The sequence below is a fragment of the Athene noctua genome, chromosome 5 (assembly GCF_965140245.1).
Source record: "Athene noctua chromosome 5, bAthNoc1.hap1.1, whole genome shotgun sequence".
Classification (NCBI taxonomy): Eukaryota; Metazoa; Chordata; class Aves; order Strigiformes; family Strigidae; genus Athene; species Athene noctua.
The window spans coordinates 24,465,558-24,481,411 of record NC_134041.1 but is presented as its reverse complement, the minus strand read 5'-3'; the positions used below and the strand labels follow the sequence as shown (position 1 = coordinate 24,481,411).

Sequence of the window (15,854 nt, the reverse complement as noted above, 5' to 3'; positions counted from 1 at the left end):
GGGCTGGGCTGGGCTCGGCTCGGCTCGGCTCGGCTCGGCTCGGCTCGGCTCGGCTCGGGTCCTGCCAGCCGCGCCGGTCTCTCCGGAGCCGCCTGTCCCTGCGATGGTGGGTTCTGAAATGCCCTCTGGGGAAGCGCCCGGTGACCAGGGCTCGTCCCCTGAGGAGGGACCTCCTGGTGCTTGTCGAAAGGTGAGCCCGGGACGCCGGGAGCCGCCTCCCCACCCCCGAGGCGGGCTCCTTGCGCGGTGTGGGGAGCAGCCGGGGGCCTCGCGCAACCTGCCGTGGTCCCGGGTCCCCTCGGGGTGTGGAACTCCCCTCGCCGCCGTGGCTCCCTCATCAAAACGGGCCCCAGGTTCCCTGTTACGTTCTGTAAGCCACCAAGAAAACACTGTTGGTTCATAGAAAGATGCCGTTTCTTGACGCCTAAAATCGTCAAGAGTTAGAGTTTGAAGACATAAAGGCGTCTTGTCAAAGGAGAAACAGCAGGTACAAAGAAATGAGAGGAAAATTTCTCTTTCCACAGCACGAAGCATGAAGAAGAGTGGTTCCCGGTCGGCATGGCGGTTTTCCATTCAAAGAGGAGGATGACGAGGGCATCGTTCGTGAGAGAAAAAAAGATCCTTGTAAATGGACAAACATGACAATAGATAATAAGCTGAACAGCAAATTTCGAATTTACATTGGGCTTAATTATTTTATGAATCTTGTATAAGCAATGCAGAAGCCGCATCCTGTTACAGAAGGGAAAAAACCCCACCACCTGCCTGCCTAGAAGTTCAGTGCCGTGTGGGACTCATTTCGCCACGGTTTTGCTAACCGCTGGCAGGCTGCAGTCCAGCAGGGAGGAGGGCCTAACCTAGCGCAACCTCCTCTCCTCCCAGGGAGTAAACCTACTGCTGCAAAATATTAATGGTCACAGCAGGGATCGACCTGAGCTCATCCCCATATGAAGGCTGGAACAAAGTTCTGATAAGATGTGCGGTGCAAAAGGTAAATCATTGGTATTTATTGGACTGCTTTTCAACTGCCTCGAAATGGTGAGTATAACTCATTTGCTTGAAAACTATTTTCAAGAATGATACTATACTCTTTTATAAAGTAAACTAAAAGTTAGGTTAGAGACTATCTGACTATTATATTCTTATTTTGTTACTATTACACTTTTGCACTGTTTACAAGTGACTGAAAAATAATATATTAGGACCCGAGGTCTTTTGAAGTCTGTCAACAACTGAAAAATGGATCAGTAGACAGATTCAGAGAAGAACATGAAGATGTGATACTATCTGCATAGCTGTACCAAATCTCATTGGTTGCGTAAACTTTCTGTGCTTAAAGAATCTGAGCAAATACATCATATCAGTAAAATGTGTTAAAAATGTGTTTAAAAAATGTAGTATTTTATTGTTGTTACTTATGTTCCTAGTTTTTTATTTTTCCAAATAAAATTTTTCACTTTGTATTTCTAATTGTTTTTTACATCTTCCTTTTCAGATCTTTTCAGCTAACACAGGTAAATCTTCAAAATGGTATTTGGGGTTTGCCCGTTTATTTTTGAATGGGTCTGAAGAAAACACACAAACGTGTGATTTCTAATAAAAAATTATTTAAGTTCTAGCAGCTTTATAAACAAAAATTGTTTTGAAGTTTGATTCAGCTTTAAAAAAATCTATGTTGATATTTCTATAAATTTTAAACCTCATTTTTAGGAGTGCCAATTACACTGGACGCTTGCACAAAGATTTTGACAGACCACTTATGCCTTGACACTAGCATGAACCAGGGAGAACACTTAGCTGGATAAATTGTGCTGTTCATTACCTACATAACTGTGCTATAAACGGGATTCAAACTGTCCCATATTCACACCCAATTAATTCTCGTATCTTTTAATAAAAAAGAAAACAACAAGCAAACTCCCCATCCCAAGAAAAAACCCCACACCAGAAGAAGCATGATCTCCTAAGTGCAAATATTTCCAATGTTTTACAACATTTTATACTTTCCTCAGCCTTCAATTTTTTGCCTGCAGATCACATCACCTTAAATGTGAATACTGACTAGTTTATAAGGAATGCAAGATAGCAAGGACCACTCTCAGAATTCATTAATTCTCTGGTTGTAGTACACATTCCTGTATATACTGCACTGTCAAGGGTCTTAAATGTTTAATCATTGCAGACATGTTGCAGTATCTGAACACTTACTATAGCATATTCTTGTCATGATTTGCAAAACAAGCATTTGAGCCTATTCATGTGTGGAATACTGTTGACGCTGGTTGTACATTCACATGCAGATTATACCCAGTATTTCTCTAAAATAGAGTACAGCATATGGGGGTTTTAAGAATAGCCATCATCACAACATGATATTATGAGAGCAAGCAGCAGTTATTACAGTAATTAATGGATTACAACAGTGAACAAGGGAAATAGCAGTCCAATTCAAGGGAGTGCCTATCATCTGAAAATTAGGTCACATAGATGCTTGATAAGACACTGACATCTTCTTGTGAAGACTGGACTATATTCAGGAATGACTGAAATGGTTTTTTGATTTTTTTTTTATTTTTTTTTTTTTTTAGGTTTCTCTCTGTCTGTATATGATGTGAGATCACGAAACATTTATCTCAGATGGCCCAAGTTTTCAGGAGCCTCATCTTACAGAGTCACAGCTACAGCTGTGAATACTGTAGGCCATCCATTACTGGCTCATTTTAGTGATGTTACACTTAAAGGAACTCTAACTTCATTAAGTCCCAATACTGTTTATGCTATACAAGCAGAAGCCATTGACAAGAATGGAATTACTCTTGCAGAAACACAGATTATGCAGTCAACTGGTTAGTAAGAAGAACTTTGTGACATAAAATTTCCATTGACCCCTGTAGGACTGGGATTTTATCCTTGATGTTTCATTGTACCGGTAGGGAATAGCTGTCATTCCCATTGAAGCCTCTTGCTGCTTCTCCTCCCGAGTTCAATATTAGCATGATTAGCTCCTTTTCCCCTCCGTTTTTAAGTATTTCCCAGACCTGCCACGCACAGCTTGCTCAGACTGCAGCTTTCCAAATCACCTACCCTTTCATTTAAAATGCAGATGTGGAGCTATATACATTTTTCAATACTGATGCTGATAAACATTATTTTTGTTTCATTCACAATAGGACTTGTAGCATATAAGTCATTGGTGGATATTGAAGAAGAACCTACATAAACAGAAGTGCTTTTTTATTTCATCACTGAAATGTAATTTTGAAAGTATTCTGTTGAAATTCCATTTCTAAGATAATTTAACTGTTAATTTTTAGAAATAGCCATTATTTTTCCAGTAGAATTTGTTTCTTATAAAAGTAATTATTACAATAACAATTGAAAATGAAAAAGTAGTAATGTTTTACCTGAAGGGAATAAAAAACCCTCTATTTTAGTTAGGAGAGAGCAGGTATTAATGATTATACTGTTCTGTATTTTATTTCTGATATAAATCACGTGCTGTGTATTCTTTACTTAACTCTTAGGCATGCAACTCCCTTAGATTTGCATGAGAATTTCCTGTACAGAAATGGTAATGAATTGTTACTAAAGACAGTATTTTAAAAGAAAAAAAAAAAAAACAACATAGTGCAAAAGCTTGCTCAAAGATTACAGACACACCTGAAAATGTTACATAGGCATGATCATATAGAATATGTTACCATTTTTACAAATGGGCCGAAAGAGGGTTGTCTGACTGTAGCTGAAAAAGAAAATACTTGAGACTAAGAGAGAAGACATAATGCTCAGGAGTTTTATAACCATGTATAATAGTTGTTAGGATCTCTGAAATCCCGGATTATCTGCCTTGCTACAAATTAATGTTTGCCACAAGGCGCATACTTTTGTGCCAAATACTTTTTCATTCCTTTTCTTAATTTTAGGTGGGATTCACCCTCATTTTATCTTTTTTTTCTCTTCTAGTGAGCTTTTTGCAGCCTTGCAATATATGGACTTGCTTTACATATGCTGATTCTAGTCTGAAAATGCTGATTGCTGAACATAAATTACTTGTGGTTGAGAAATACAGTTACTTTTGTGAGTGCAGTACACAGGAGCTCTTTCTGAATGGCCTGCAACATAGCATAATAGAAAAGCATTTAACTGTGATATTTGATGCGTCATGTATATCTAAGTATATCTGCTCTGAGCAGGGGGTTGGATAAGATGACTTCCCATGGTCCCTTCCGAACTAAATTACTGTATGTTGTTCTAATATAGCAATGCCTGTGATTCAGCATCCTATTTCAGACTGTTTTGTATAAACACCCACTTCTTTGTATGTATTGCTTTGTATATTGCTTTCTGTAAACATCCAGTATAATTAATTTGCTACATAGCAAGACAAAAAGACCTTTCAGTGCAACCTAGGTTAAAAAAGGGTACTATAATATTTTTATTGAAAGATAAAAGTTGGTCTAGAGTATCACAAGACTGTATATTTTGTTAATGTTCATTTAAACTTCATTTAACTTAAACATTCATAGAAGGTGTAGGCCATTTGTCCTACACTTTGTCTTTGTAAAATGTTCAGAGTGTTGAGTGTTTCACAGGGCTGAGTTCCCCAACTTCAGTATGCTATCATTATTCCCATTTTAGCTCCAGACATACCTGTTATTGATCAAGCTTATTCAAAACTTAGCAACAGTATCACAGTGGAATGGAGAGCGGTACCTGGGGCTACTAGTTATCTGCTGACCGCACAGGATGGAGATTCCTTCATTGAAACTATAGTTGCAAATTCTCCAGGCACAGTGACGGGACTGAAACCTGCCACCTTGTATAGAATCACTATCAGATCTGTAAATTCAGGAGGAAAAAGCCAGCCTTCACCTTTCAGAAAAGCAAAAACAGGTGGACTTTCAAATTCTTATTTCATATTCTGTAATGTTATTATAATATAAAGCATTTCTGCAAGCTCTTTTTTTTTTTTTTTTTTTTTTTCATTTGAACAGAAAACAAATGGTATATCCCAGGCGTGTACCAGTGCTGAATTATTATAAGCTTGTCTTTTAAATCGTGTTGATCACATTCTCCTTTCAGTTTTTGAGAGCTAGAATTCAGCCATCTGACTTAATGAGCAGGACAAGAGTCTGAATTAATGGCTTGCTTTATGACGGTGCTGTAAGTTAAATGTTTACTAGGAAGTTTTACTAGAATTTGTATGAATATCTGTACTTCATTTTAACAGAATCAAATTTTATTTTAACAAAAACCATAACTTGAGGGAATGGAAGAAATGAAAAAACTAAAAGTCTAAAATAATAAGACAATGTAAAACTTAGCAGACAGGAAATGCAGTATCTTCTTGGTGATTTTCATTCTTCTACAGACTCAGCCTTTCATGTGCATGAGTTACATTCAATTTACAAAACCTGTAATATCATAATGGATGCACCAAATCAGTTTCCATATTTATTCTGTCAGTCTTGCACTAATGTCTTTTGCTGGTTTTGTTGTCGCTGAATTTGTCTCTCAGAGTTTGATGATTATTGTGTCTGTGTACTCATTTCAAATTTGGCTCTTTCAAACAATATTACTGAAAAACCAAAAGCTTAACTGGTGTTCTTTCTCAACAGTCCTGGCTGCTCCAATTCTGTCTGTTAGTTCTCCAAGTTGTGACTCCATTGCAGTGAGCTGGAAAGCTGTGTATATGGCAGCTGGATTCTCAGTGTCCCTCATGAGATCCGATGGTTTGGGCAGAATGGTGAAGGAGAACACCACCGATATGGCCTTGATATTTACAAATCTAGATCCAGGAACTCTCTATACTATCAAGGCATATGCCTGGAATGTCAATGGGATACCTGGAGATGATTTCACATATAACCAAAGAACAAGTAAGAAATTTTCTTTTTTGAAACCAAGTAAGCATTAAAAAAAGCAAAAAAATATATACCAGGAAGTATTTATGTGTATGTGTGATCGTATTATTTTTTTCAAAGATACATGAGGTAGATTTTCAGATCATACTGTTTTTAGCCCATCTCAAAGTTCATGAAAGCTTAGATGAGGCCAAGGCAAAAATACCATTCACTACCACTAAAGTTGTACCTAGGACAGGCCTGGGTATGGATTATGCAAGCTTAGACTGGTTTGAAGATTTTTCTATATGTGAGAAGTAAATATTCAAATAAGGCGAGGAGTTCCAACAGAAAGCTTTATGCTGGTGTACAACTAGAGCTATTTCTTTAAAAAATGGTCTCTCTAATATGAATGAGGGTAAGGTCTGCACCACAAAAATTGTATTTAGTTTGCAAGTTGTGAAAAAGCTTGTCTGTAGGTCACATGCTAAGTTGTATTTTTATGTTCCAAACTGATACACCATAGGTCCTAATGCACCAGCGGATGTTCAAGTAACTTTTAATAGTGGTGCTTTAAGAGCTATAGTTTCTTGGATGCCAGCAGAAGGAGCTCTAACTTACAGTGTGACAGCCTCCAGTGGACTCTTGAAACTGAAGTGTAACACGTCTTCTGCCTCCTGCACGGTGCCATCACTCCAGTGCGGCTCTGAATATTATGTTTCTGTCACAGCATACAATGATGCTGGATCCAGTAAACCTACTGATGCAGTAAGCTTCAAAACGAGTATGTGTCACTGATCCTTGTATAGCTTGTGGCATTTTAACATATATTTCTTTCATTTCAAATGTAAATTAGTCCATTACAATTGAATGAATTGAATTCTCAAATAGTTATTTCTGCTTCTGAACTTTGTGCATGAACTGTGCCATATATCTTTCTATTTCAGGGATAAGAGCCTAGACTTTCTTCGTATTTCTGAGAGAAATACTTGCAACGATGTATATATTGTTGGCTGAACCAGTAAGCCCACATTTTCCTCTTCCCAGAAGTCTCTGTTCTAAAGTCAATTTTCTGAGTGTAAGATGAATGTAAGGAATAACAGATCTGTCCTACTGTGTCAGATCTGTCACAAATAGATTGGGAGAAGTCTGTCAGGAGATAGCTTTAAGGGCTGGCCCTAGGCTGAGAACTGTTCCAGGCTAAATCTAGTTGTTAGTCAACAAAACCACATCCAGCTAAAGCAGCAGCACTAGACTAGATTAAGAGACCTTCACAGACTGTTCTCAGGTAGCAGCTTTGTCAGGACAAAGGTTGCTTGTTTCAGCTCCTTAGCACCACTGCCATGTCAGAGATTACTGCTTCCTGTCCTGCCGGACGAACTGCCCATGTAAGCAAAACCGAAACCATTTTTGTTATTATGTGCTACTTCGAAGACACAACATTATTTACTTAATTATTTGATGCAACCTGCCTCATTTTTACTTCTCACTGATATGAGTTAGAGACCATCCATGTGAACAACTCAGAGGTAGATCTAATGGGATGAGAGAGCCTTAAGCAAGACACAATTTTTAAGCTGTGGGCTGTAATCTTCTCAGCAACACTGCTTCAGCTAGATCATATATAGTAATTCTAATAGCAGCAGGCTAAACTTTTTGAACTAGAAAAGTAAATGTTATTTAAGCAAAAGCCATGGAGTTCACAGTTTAGTGTGGCATTTTGGGAAGCCACCAGAAAGGAAACCTGAGCAAAGGACAGCTCTTTTTAGACACAGCCAGTGAGTTCATACCAATATTTGAAAGGTTTTCACATAAAGGCTCTTGGATGCCACCTGCTATTCAAGCTAGTATTCCGATTGTCATAGAAAACTCCCATTTGTGAGCACAGACTGTGCCATTTCCTTCTGAAATACTGCCTAGTGCCACTGTTGCTGCTCACGGGGGCTCCTTAAGCAGATCACTTTTTTGTAAAACATTAAGGTAGCATCTATTTTGTTCTGTAAAAATCATACTCATTTTTCATCTAAATGTAAGTAGCATCCTCTGTAATGGCAGACAAGTTGCTGTTTTCTTGAACAAGACAGAGCAACTATTCAAGCTGAGTAAAATAATTCTCTATATTCCTTGTCTTCCTTTATTCCCCAGAAGTATAATTTCAATAAAAATATTCTGATTAAAATTCTTTTTTCTTTCTTTTTTTTAAATTTTTTTTTTCAGTTCCTTGCGCACCAGTAAATATATCAATTGAAGAGGATGATTCTGGCCACTTGTTGGTATCATGGTCTAGTGTAAATTTTGGTCATTATTATGTGGTTTTTGTGAAGAGTGATGATGGCTTCGAAGTGCACTGCAACACATCACATACCCAATGCCATTTCCAGTCGGACTGTGGCTTCACTTATTTCATTAGTGTCTTTGCATATAACAAGGCAGGGCAGAGTCCTTTAGGTGATGTATTCAATTATACTACTGGTGAGTAGCAATGTATTCTCTCAGATTCGTTTTGGATTCTTTAACTGTGTTCACAGTAGAGCTAATTGGACATTTTTATTGGAAGATAATGACTTAAACTATTTTTATTCAGTCTGGGAGCAAAACACACAAGGATTGGCAGAGAAAAAGAACTATTTCACATTGCAGTTGAATTTAACTTGCACAGTCAGTTGCAACAAGATGCTTACAAACTTGTAAAGAGTTTAACAATTAACAATCATTAGGCAAGGAGGAATGAATAACACATGGTCCTGGCATAACATTTGAATTCTAGTCTTTTTTTTCTCTTGCCTCAGGAAAGGTGTACCAAAGTCAAACTTCCTCATCAAATTTTTTGTTTGGAAAATGAAAAAATAACAAGTTCAATGGGAAACTGTGAAGAATATTGTTAGAGTTATTTGACCTCTAGAGGCTTTGAAATTTTAAATCAAGGATATACATAATTCCTATGTCTTACCTATACAGTAGAATGCCCTCTATTAATTTGAATGGAGGGATGCTGCATTAATTCGGGAAGTAGGTCTGGGATTAATGAGACTGTTTTCACAGTGTCGGTCACCTTTGGAGATCTGAGAGATGAAATGTAGATACCTAAAACAAGGCTCTTGGGTTTTGTGCCAGTGTTCAGTTCATGTTCAAGTGCACCTCTCTGCCTTGTCTGTTCCCAGCCCCTTGTTGCCCCGGTGACTTCCAGGCCGCGTTGGTGTCCAGTGACACGGTGCAGGTGAGCTGGGCTCCAGCCCGAGGTGCTGAAGTGTACGAGACGAGGGCCGTGGGCTGGCGCAGCACGGTGCTCTGCAACGACTCTGCCACGGCCTGCACCTTGTCAGCTCTGCAGTGCAGCACCCGCTACAGCATCGCGGTTTATTCTTTCAGTGAGGCCAGGGGCAGCAACATGTCATGTGCATCCAAGTATGTGGCAACAGGTATTATGATCATTCTTATTTAGCAGAAGAAATAATTAGCTACACACTGCAGTGATTCATTGATGAAAAGCATTACTGGAGTGCTAAGTTACTGTAACTGATAAAGTAAAAAAATACTAGAAGTCTTTAAAAATATACTGTCTGTAGGGACCTAAAACCAGATTTCTATTGAAAGATTCTTATAGCTCCAAGTTTTTGAAAATCAGATTTACAATTCATCTCTCATTTTGTATGCAAAATCCTTATGTTGTCAGTTCTGTCACAAGTTCTAAATTCTCATCAGAAGTAAACATTTAAGGGAAGGGTCATATAACTTTCCAAAGTAGTTTGTCAGTTCCAACTGTAATTTAAATTTCATATGTAACTTATATAATATGCATAAACAATCTGTTTAAATACTGTTAATATATGAAATAATATGAAATATTTCAGCTCCTTGCAGTCCTGAAATTAAAAATATCTCAAAGGAGGCTCCTTCTGTAATCAGTGTACACTGGCAATCTAACAATGAAGAAGCTACATATATTGTCACTGCCAGAGGAGAGGCTGGATTTTGGCATTGCACAAGCTCTGGAAATTCTTGTACCTTAATTAGTCTTCCCTGTGGATCTGCTTTCTCTGTTAGTGCTATAGCAAGATCACCAGCAGGACAGAGCTTACCAAGTTACAGTGTCCCTTTAGAGACAGGTATGTGGGAATGGTATATAGTGAAAAATACTTAGCAGCGTAATACTAAAATAATTCCGTCTCTCTAGATCAGGGGTTCTCAACCTTTCCTTCACCACAGACCCCCTTTTGTGGCCGTGGACCACCAAGACTTAATTCAAGATTTAAAGCACTAGACAGCATCAAATATTTATTTCAATTCTCTCAGGAAGGATCATCAAATTTGGAGAGAAGGGAAATAAGTTAAACTGTTAATGCACATACTGCTATCACAGAATCATCAAGGTTGGAAAAGACCTTGAAGATCACCTAGTCCAGCCAGACCTAACACTGACAGTCCTCAGCTACACCATATACCTAAGTGCTATGTCAACCCTATGATAATAACTTCATTACAGTGATTCCATATGAATTTAAAATAATGGCATCAACACTGTTCTTGCTCAAATGGCCCATTTTATGGTATTTTGATGTGCTAATTGTGAATTTGATGCCAATTTTTACATTAAAATTTGATGAAAAGGTTTTACAATCCTTCTCAGCTCCCCCCTTGTTTGTCTGTGTGCAGTCACCATATATTTTTGTTTATGGGTCCAGGGCCACCACTTGGAGGAACAGACTTAAGCCCCATTGTAGCCCTAAAGAAGGCCACTGGGTTAAGAAAATGTCTTTAAGAGAAAAAACACCTAGTTAAAGTGGGTCCCACCAACCATACTAGCACTGAATGTACTAGTGTGTCAGGGCAGGGGTGTGGGGAGCTCAAGTATGAGAGGAGCATTGAGGGGAGGGGGCTGTGGGAAAAGGAAGCGCAGTGCTTGACACGGGCCAGCCCAAATGTTTCCAGGCTGGATGTTCCCCACCCCTGCTTTAAGCTTCACAGACCCCCTGTGATGACATCACAGCCCCCCAAGGGTCCGCAGACCACAGGTTGAGAACCACTGTTCTAGATGGTTTTGGCTTGCCTTTTTTTATTACAATGTGTGCACATTATACTAGCTGTTGCTGGATGCTGGATGTCCTCTGCTTAAACATGTATCTATCTTTGTGTGTGTGAGGGATCACTTGGCACTTGCCTCCTACTGAGAAGCCTTACTGCAAACAATTATCATATGGCACAGCTAAGTGAAATACAGTAACATAATCCATTAAGGAACTGCATAACTTCCTTGTCAGCATTTTGACTTTTAATATTACCAGGAGAGGCCAAGAGGTGATGTCCCTGTTAACAAACAGTGTGAAGAACAGATTAAAGCATATCCTACCCACCATTCCTGCTAGCAGAGTTTTGCCCAGCACCACTTACCCAGACAATCCCCAGGCACAGCTCAGAGATTAACGTACACCAAGATCTATTTTTAACAGGCAGCTTGGCTGCAGTCATTTTATATTGTAGAGAAAGAGACTTGAAGTAGAGACAGAGCTGGACTGAGCTGTATGACTTGAGTAGACATGGATTCTGCTTAACTAAATTACAGATGTACTCTGATATTCTGATGACAAATTTTAGTAATTTTTAGTATCTTGGTGAACAGTCATCTTATATCATAATTCCAGGGTTATAACTCAGGGTTATAGACAAGTTGATCTTACATTGACATTCTGTTTATAAGAAGCTTGCCAGAATAGTCAAGTGTTTTTCAGCATGCTAATGTTTACCTGAAAAGTATGCACATCTTAATTCCTTTGCTCCTGATCATGTACTATTCTAGTTGCAACCCCCCAAAATACCTTCCATTTTCAAAGTACAAACCAGGATTGACTTCTCTATTTTTTGTTCTTTTTAAGCTCCTTGTTGTCCTAATGACCTGATACTAACTCAAGTGACACAGTCTGTAACAAATATCAGCTGGTCTGTTGGAATGGGTGCACAGACGTATTTAACAACACTGGAGTCTCCAAAAGGGCAGGCAAAGTGTCACACTCTTCAAAACTACTGTCTGCTGGGATGCATCACTTGCAGCACCAACTATACAGTGTCTCTGAAAGCAATCAGTGAAACGGGTTTGACATCCAGTTGCACGTACCAAGGATATTCTTCCAGTATGTACATTGTAAATGCAATTGTGAAGAAAAAGACTCGATATGCAACTTACTTTGTACAGTGTTTCTTTCATACAAGTAGTGCAGTTGAAATTCAATACATAGTTAATACACTTGCAGTTCCCTCTTTCAAATAAATGCACTTTGGATTATTTTCACCTATCATTTAAACCATGTACTCACAGTGGCCATCAGGTGGCCATATAAAGTTTTGATAACATTGCTCCAGAAACAATTTTTTAATTTAAATTATGCTATGGCATAATTAAATTTTAGAGTCCAGAAGAGGATTCTGGGCACTCCATAGTCAGGAGAGAGCAACAGTTTTCCAACATGTAAAACAGTGGCTGAATTCCTGATCCATAATGAGTCTGATAAAACATTTTCTTCCCTAGTTCAGTTCAAGAATTATTCTGACCTTCTGTAAAATAATAATTTCTTATTGAAGTGCTGGTATCAGTGTGATAGTATCATCTGGTTTAAAATGCCCTCTAGGAATTTATAATGTATTGTGGGTTTCCAAAATTTGCTTGTTAATGTTTCTTATTTTAATAGGTGCTTGCTGCCCTTCTGGGGTGAAGCTGTATAGGCTCGGCAGTAATGGTATCAGGGTATACTGGCGAGCTTCTGATGGAATGATAAACTACAATACTGATTTACATGGCTCAAAAGGCAATTTCACCTGTACCCCTAGTTCAGGTCTCAGTCACTGCGATATCATTGAAATACCTTGTGGGGATGTCTACACAGTGGTAGTATCACCAGTTACTGATAAGGGGCTGAAGCTTACATTTTGTCCTAGAAAAATATATTCAGGTAAAATTTAAATTTCTTTGAATAGTGTATTGTTGTTCATGCATGCTAGATGGTTAAAATGTAATCTGAAGTTATACAAGTAAATATGGCATGGAATAGAAATTTCCTTTTCTAGTGTTGACTCCAGAGTAACTTCATGGATGTGATCTTGCAATATCTGTGACGGAAACTTCACAGGAGCATTTTGGGACTGGACATACTTATTTACACAGGTGCCTCTTAACTGGGTCACCCATAACCTGGTGGGTGAATAGAGGGAAGTTAATTGTCAGTTGAGAGGTTAGTAGTGGCTAGAATACAGAAACAAATAGGTAAGAATTTTTTATTGTTTTGTTTCATAGAATTATTGGTCTTGAACAAACAAATCAAGAACTTCTATGAATGACTCCTAAGCACATTTTTAAAAGTAAAAATTGTGTAAAGGGGTAGTAATTTCCTTGGGATTCCTTTCCCAGGGCATACATTTAAGCCATTATAAAACTACTGCTATCTGGTGGGTTTGCACAGTTTTATAGCACAGACTACATTCTACAGTCTACTAATGTTTTCTGGCTTACAACCTACCACCTAACAGTTACACTACTGTTTCATGTCATTTCAGTAACCTGTTCTGGAAGCTCTGTTGGAATGGGTAAGAGCACACAGTACATTCATTCCAGATCCATGATGTTTGTAAAACATGTTAGCATCATGTAACTCCAAATAAGATGCATATAATATATAAATTTGATAGTCAAGGCTTCTACAGGTTTGTCTCACACCCCCCATCTTATAATGTATAATTTAAAAAAATCTTACCTATATTGTAGCCTGTATATCATCATGCATTCTGCACTGTCACATTTACTATTTATCTGATATCACATAATAAAAGGCAGCCTTATCTTTTATAGCCTTGTCATATCCCATTACAAATTAAACTAGATTGCACTTCTGATTTTTATTTTTTAAAAAAAGTAAAATAAGTGTGGCTTATTCTCAACCTATTCTACTTTATTTATCCTAGGTTTTCAACAGGACAGCCTTGTACTTTATTTGCCTATGTAAGCTGCTAGAAACAACTTCAAAAGCACTGAAACAAACATTTCTTAAGATAGTTGGTTTTTCATAACTGAAATTGTCTTAATTTCTGAATTCTGTTACAGTGATTTATAGAGGAAAGAGCAATGCAGACCAACATATCTAGATGAAGATTCTGGTTCAGATAAGGAGGTAAGAGTTGTAATTCAGATTAGGATGTATTAATCAAACTTTTCCTGATGCTTAAATCTTTGGGATTGGAGGGATAAACTTCACTAGTGCTGTATATCTTAAATATAACTGATTGTTAAAATCCATTATATTTACCTCAGAAAACTCATGCTGTCTTCTCCTCCATTTACAATAAAAACCTCTTTCATTTCATTACACCTTTTCTAATACTATCCTGTAGTTCCCCAGCAAAGCCCTCAAAATCCCAACAGATCAAGATACTCTTCAGCACTCGTTTACTTTCTCTGTTAGCTGAAATTGCTCATTCTCCAACAAAAGTATTGGTGTTCTGGACTATTTATCTCAAAAGGATTGGAAGAAGTCACTGCTGACTTTTTTTTCCTCCTTCAAGGCTGACCATCTCCTCTTTGCTGCTGTTCTCCTACAGCTATCCTGGATTTATCGTTATTGGTAACATCATTCTCCTTAAGTGCTCTCCCGTCTTTCTTTCCCTGAAGCTGGGATGATGACATCTGTGCCTAACTGCAACAGTCACAGCTGCTTGAGGGCTGGGAGGAGGGAAGCTGAACAGCTAGCCCTATCTGAGATCTAACCCAGGACATCAAATTTGAGCCCCAATTCATGAGATAATTTCTAAAATGCAGATGATACTGATAGAAATCTCTATAATCTTGAATGGAATCAGTTGTAAAAGCTCTTCATTAGGTGTGTATCAGTGAAATAGTAAAGGCTGAAATAAAGATTTAAGAGTGAAATTTATTTCCTTTAGAAAAAAAAGCCATGTGGGTGCACTCAAGTAAAAGTAGCTTGCTGCTTAATCAAGTAATCTAAGGCTATTTCATTTTAATTTCAATTTCAAAAAAAGTTTCTTTCTTTACAATTTTGAGAGGTGACTCATGAAGGTAAACATGTCATCTTCACCTTAACTGTCTTGCTTTGTGACTAATAAAGAACTGACGGTTATTACTAAAATTTTAATTTCCCATTTCTCAGAAAAGGCAGAACCTTTTCTCATACTCTAGTTACTTTTTCAGCCAACACAGAAGGCAAAGTTCAAGGGTTCTACACACGCATAAAGAGTAAAACAATTTCTCAAAGGTATCTTACAAAAAACAGTCTTCAGAAGCTTATGTATAAAGGTTACCAAAGGCAACAGGGTTTTTAACACTATTTTCAGCTTATAAAAATAGACACCATGCATTCTGAAAATATCCTTTCTTCACAGAACACAGTTGTACTGGTGATCATCTCAATCACTGCTTCTGATCACTTCCCCATATCATGGGAATCTCACTCTTCAATAAATTGATTGTAGATGGGCCAAGAATTACAGGTTGCTTCTTAGAACATGCTCTGCATTTATTCACTGTCAAACAGGTCTATCTTTTAGAAAGATTTTTTTAAACTGCTCTGCATTACTTAAAAAAAACTTGGGTTTATTTCTCAGTTTGGAAAAAAAAAGTATGTAAAAATAAGTATTGTTCACAACTTTCTTCCTCCAGTGTTTTGGGCGTTTTTCTTTGCAGTCCTCGTTGTCTAACACTGTCATCAAAGCCTAAGTGTTTAACCAGGGGGCTGTTAACTGGATTGTCACATGTTTTTTTCTAAAGCAGTCAGGTTTTTTTGGAATAAAATTCAAGCCACAGCCGCCTTTTAATACCAACAATTGTAATATTTCTGTGCTCTAACAGTAACTCTCTTCTATTTGAATGAATTATAAAAACTGTTTGTGTATTTTTTCTCCATTCTTCCTAGCATAGACACTGATGTCTCAAAATTACACACTACAACATTTACAATGCTGTAGTACTATTTTCATCAGCTTCTCTCATTTTCTTGATGGAATATGAGAAGTGTA

General features: G+C 37.9%; 1 protein-coding gene across 7 annotated transcripts; it reads left to right on the top strand.

The window, feature by feature from the left end:
* The first annotated feature begins 51 nt into the window (after positions 1–51).
* FNDC7 (fibronectin type III domain containing 7) lies at positions 52–15,054 on the top strand. 7 transcript variants are annotated; one of them, XM_074906728.1, is made up of 15 exons: positions 53–190; positions 525–1,038; positions 1,496–1,514; positions 2,589–2,846; positions 4,639–4,893; positions 5,619–5,879; positions 6,370–6,627; positions 8,061–8,315; positions 9,005–9,262; positions 9,695–9,949; positions 11,714–11,968; positions 12,524–12,784; positions 13,386–13,415; positions 13,930–13,996; positions 14,424–15,054. In XM_074906728.1, the coding sequence occupies exons 2-14, from the start codon at positions 976–978 to the stop codon at positions 13,968–13,970; spliced, it is 2,469 nt and encodes an 822-aa protein (XP_074762829.1). In that variant the 5' UTR covers positions 53–190; positions 525–975; the 3' UTR covers positions 13,971–13,996; positions 14,424–15,054. The 7 variants fall into 7 exon arrangements, with proteins under 7 accessions (XP_074762825.1, XP_074762829.1, XP_074762828.1 ...); XM_074906727.1 differs by having other exon boundaries at positions 14,388–15,054; XM_074906729.1 differs by lacking the exon at positions 2,589–2,846 and having other exon boundaries at positions 54–190; positions 14,388–15,054.
* Positions 15,055–15,854: the final 800 nt, after the last annotated feature.

Bases quoted from the DNA above. Each gene is read 5' to 3' on its own strand.
- FNDC7 (XM_074906724.1), top strand. From the start codon at position 976: ATGTGCGGTGCAAAAGGTAAATCATTGGTATTTATTGGACTGCTTTTC. The intron at 4,894-5,618 runs GTGGACTTTCAA...CTTTCTCAACAG, and splicing joins TTTCAGAAAAGCAAAAACAG to TCCTGGCTGCTCCAATTCTG. The intron at 11,969-12,523 runs GTATGTACATTG...TTATTTTAATAG, and splicing joins GTACCAAGGATATTCTTCCA to GTGCTTGCTGCCCTTCTGGG.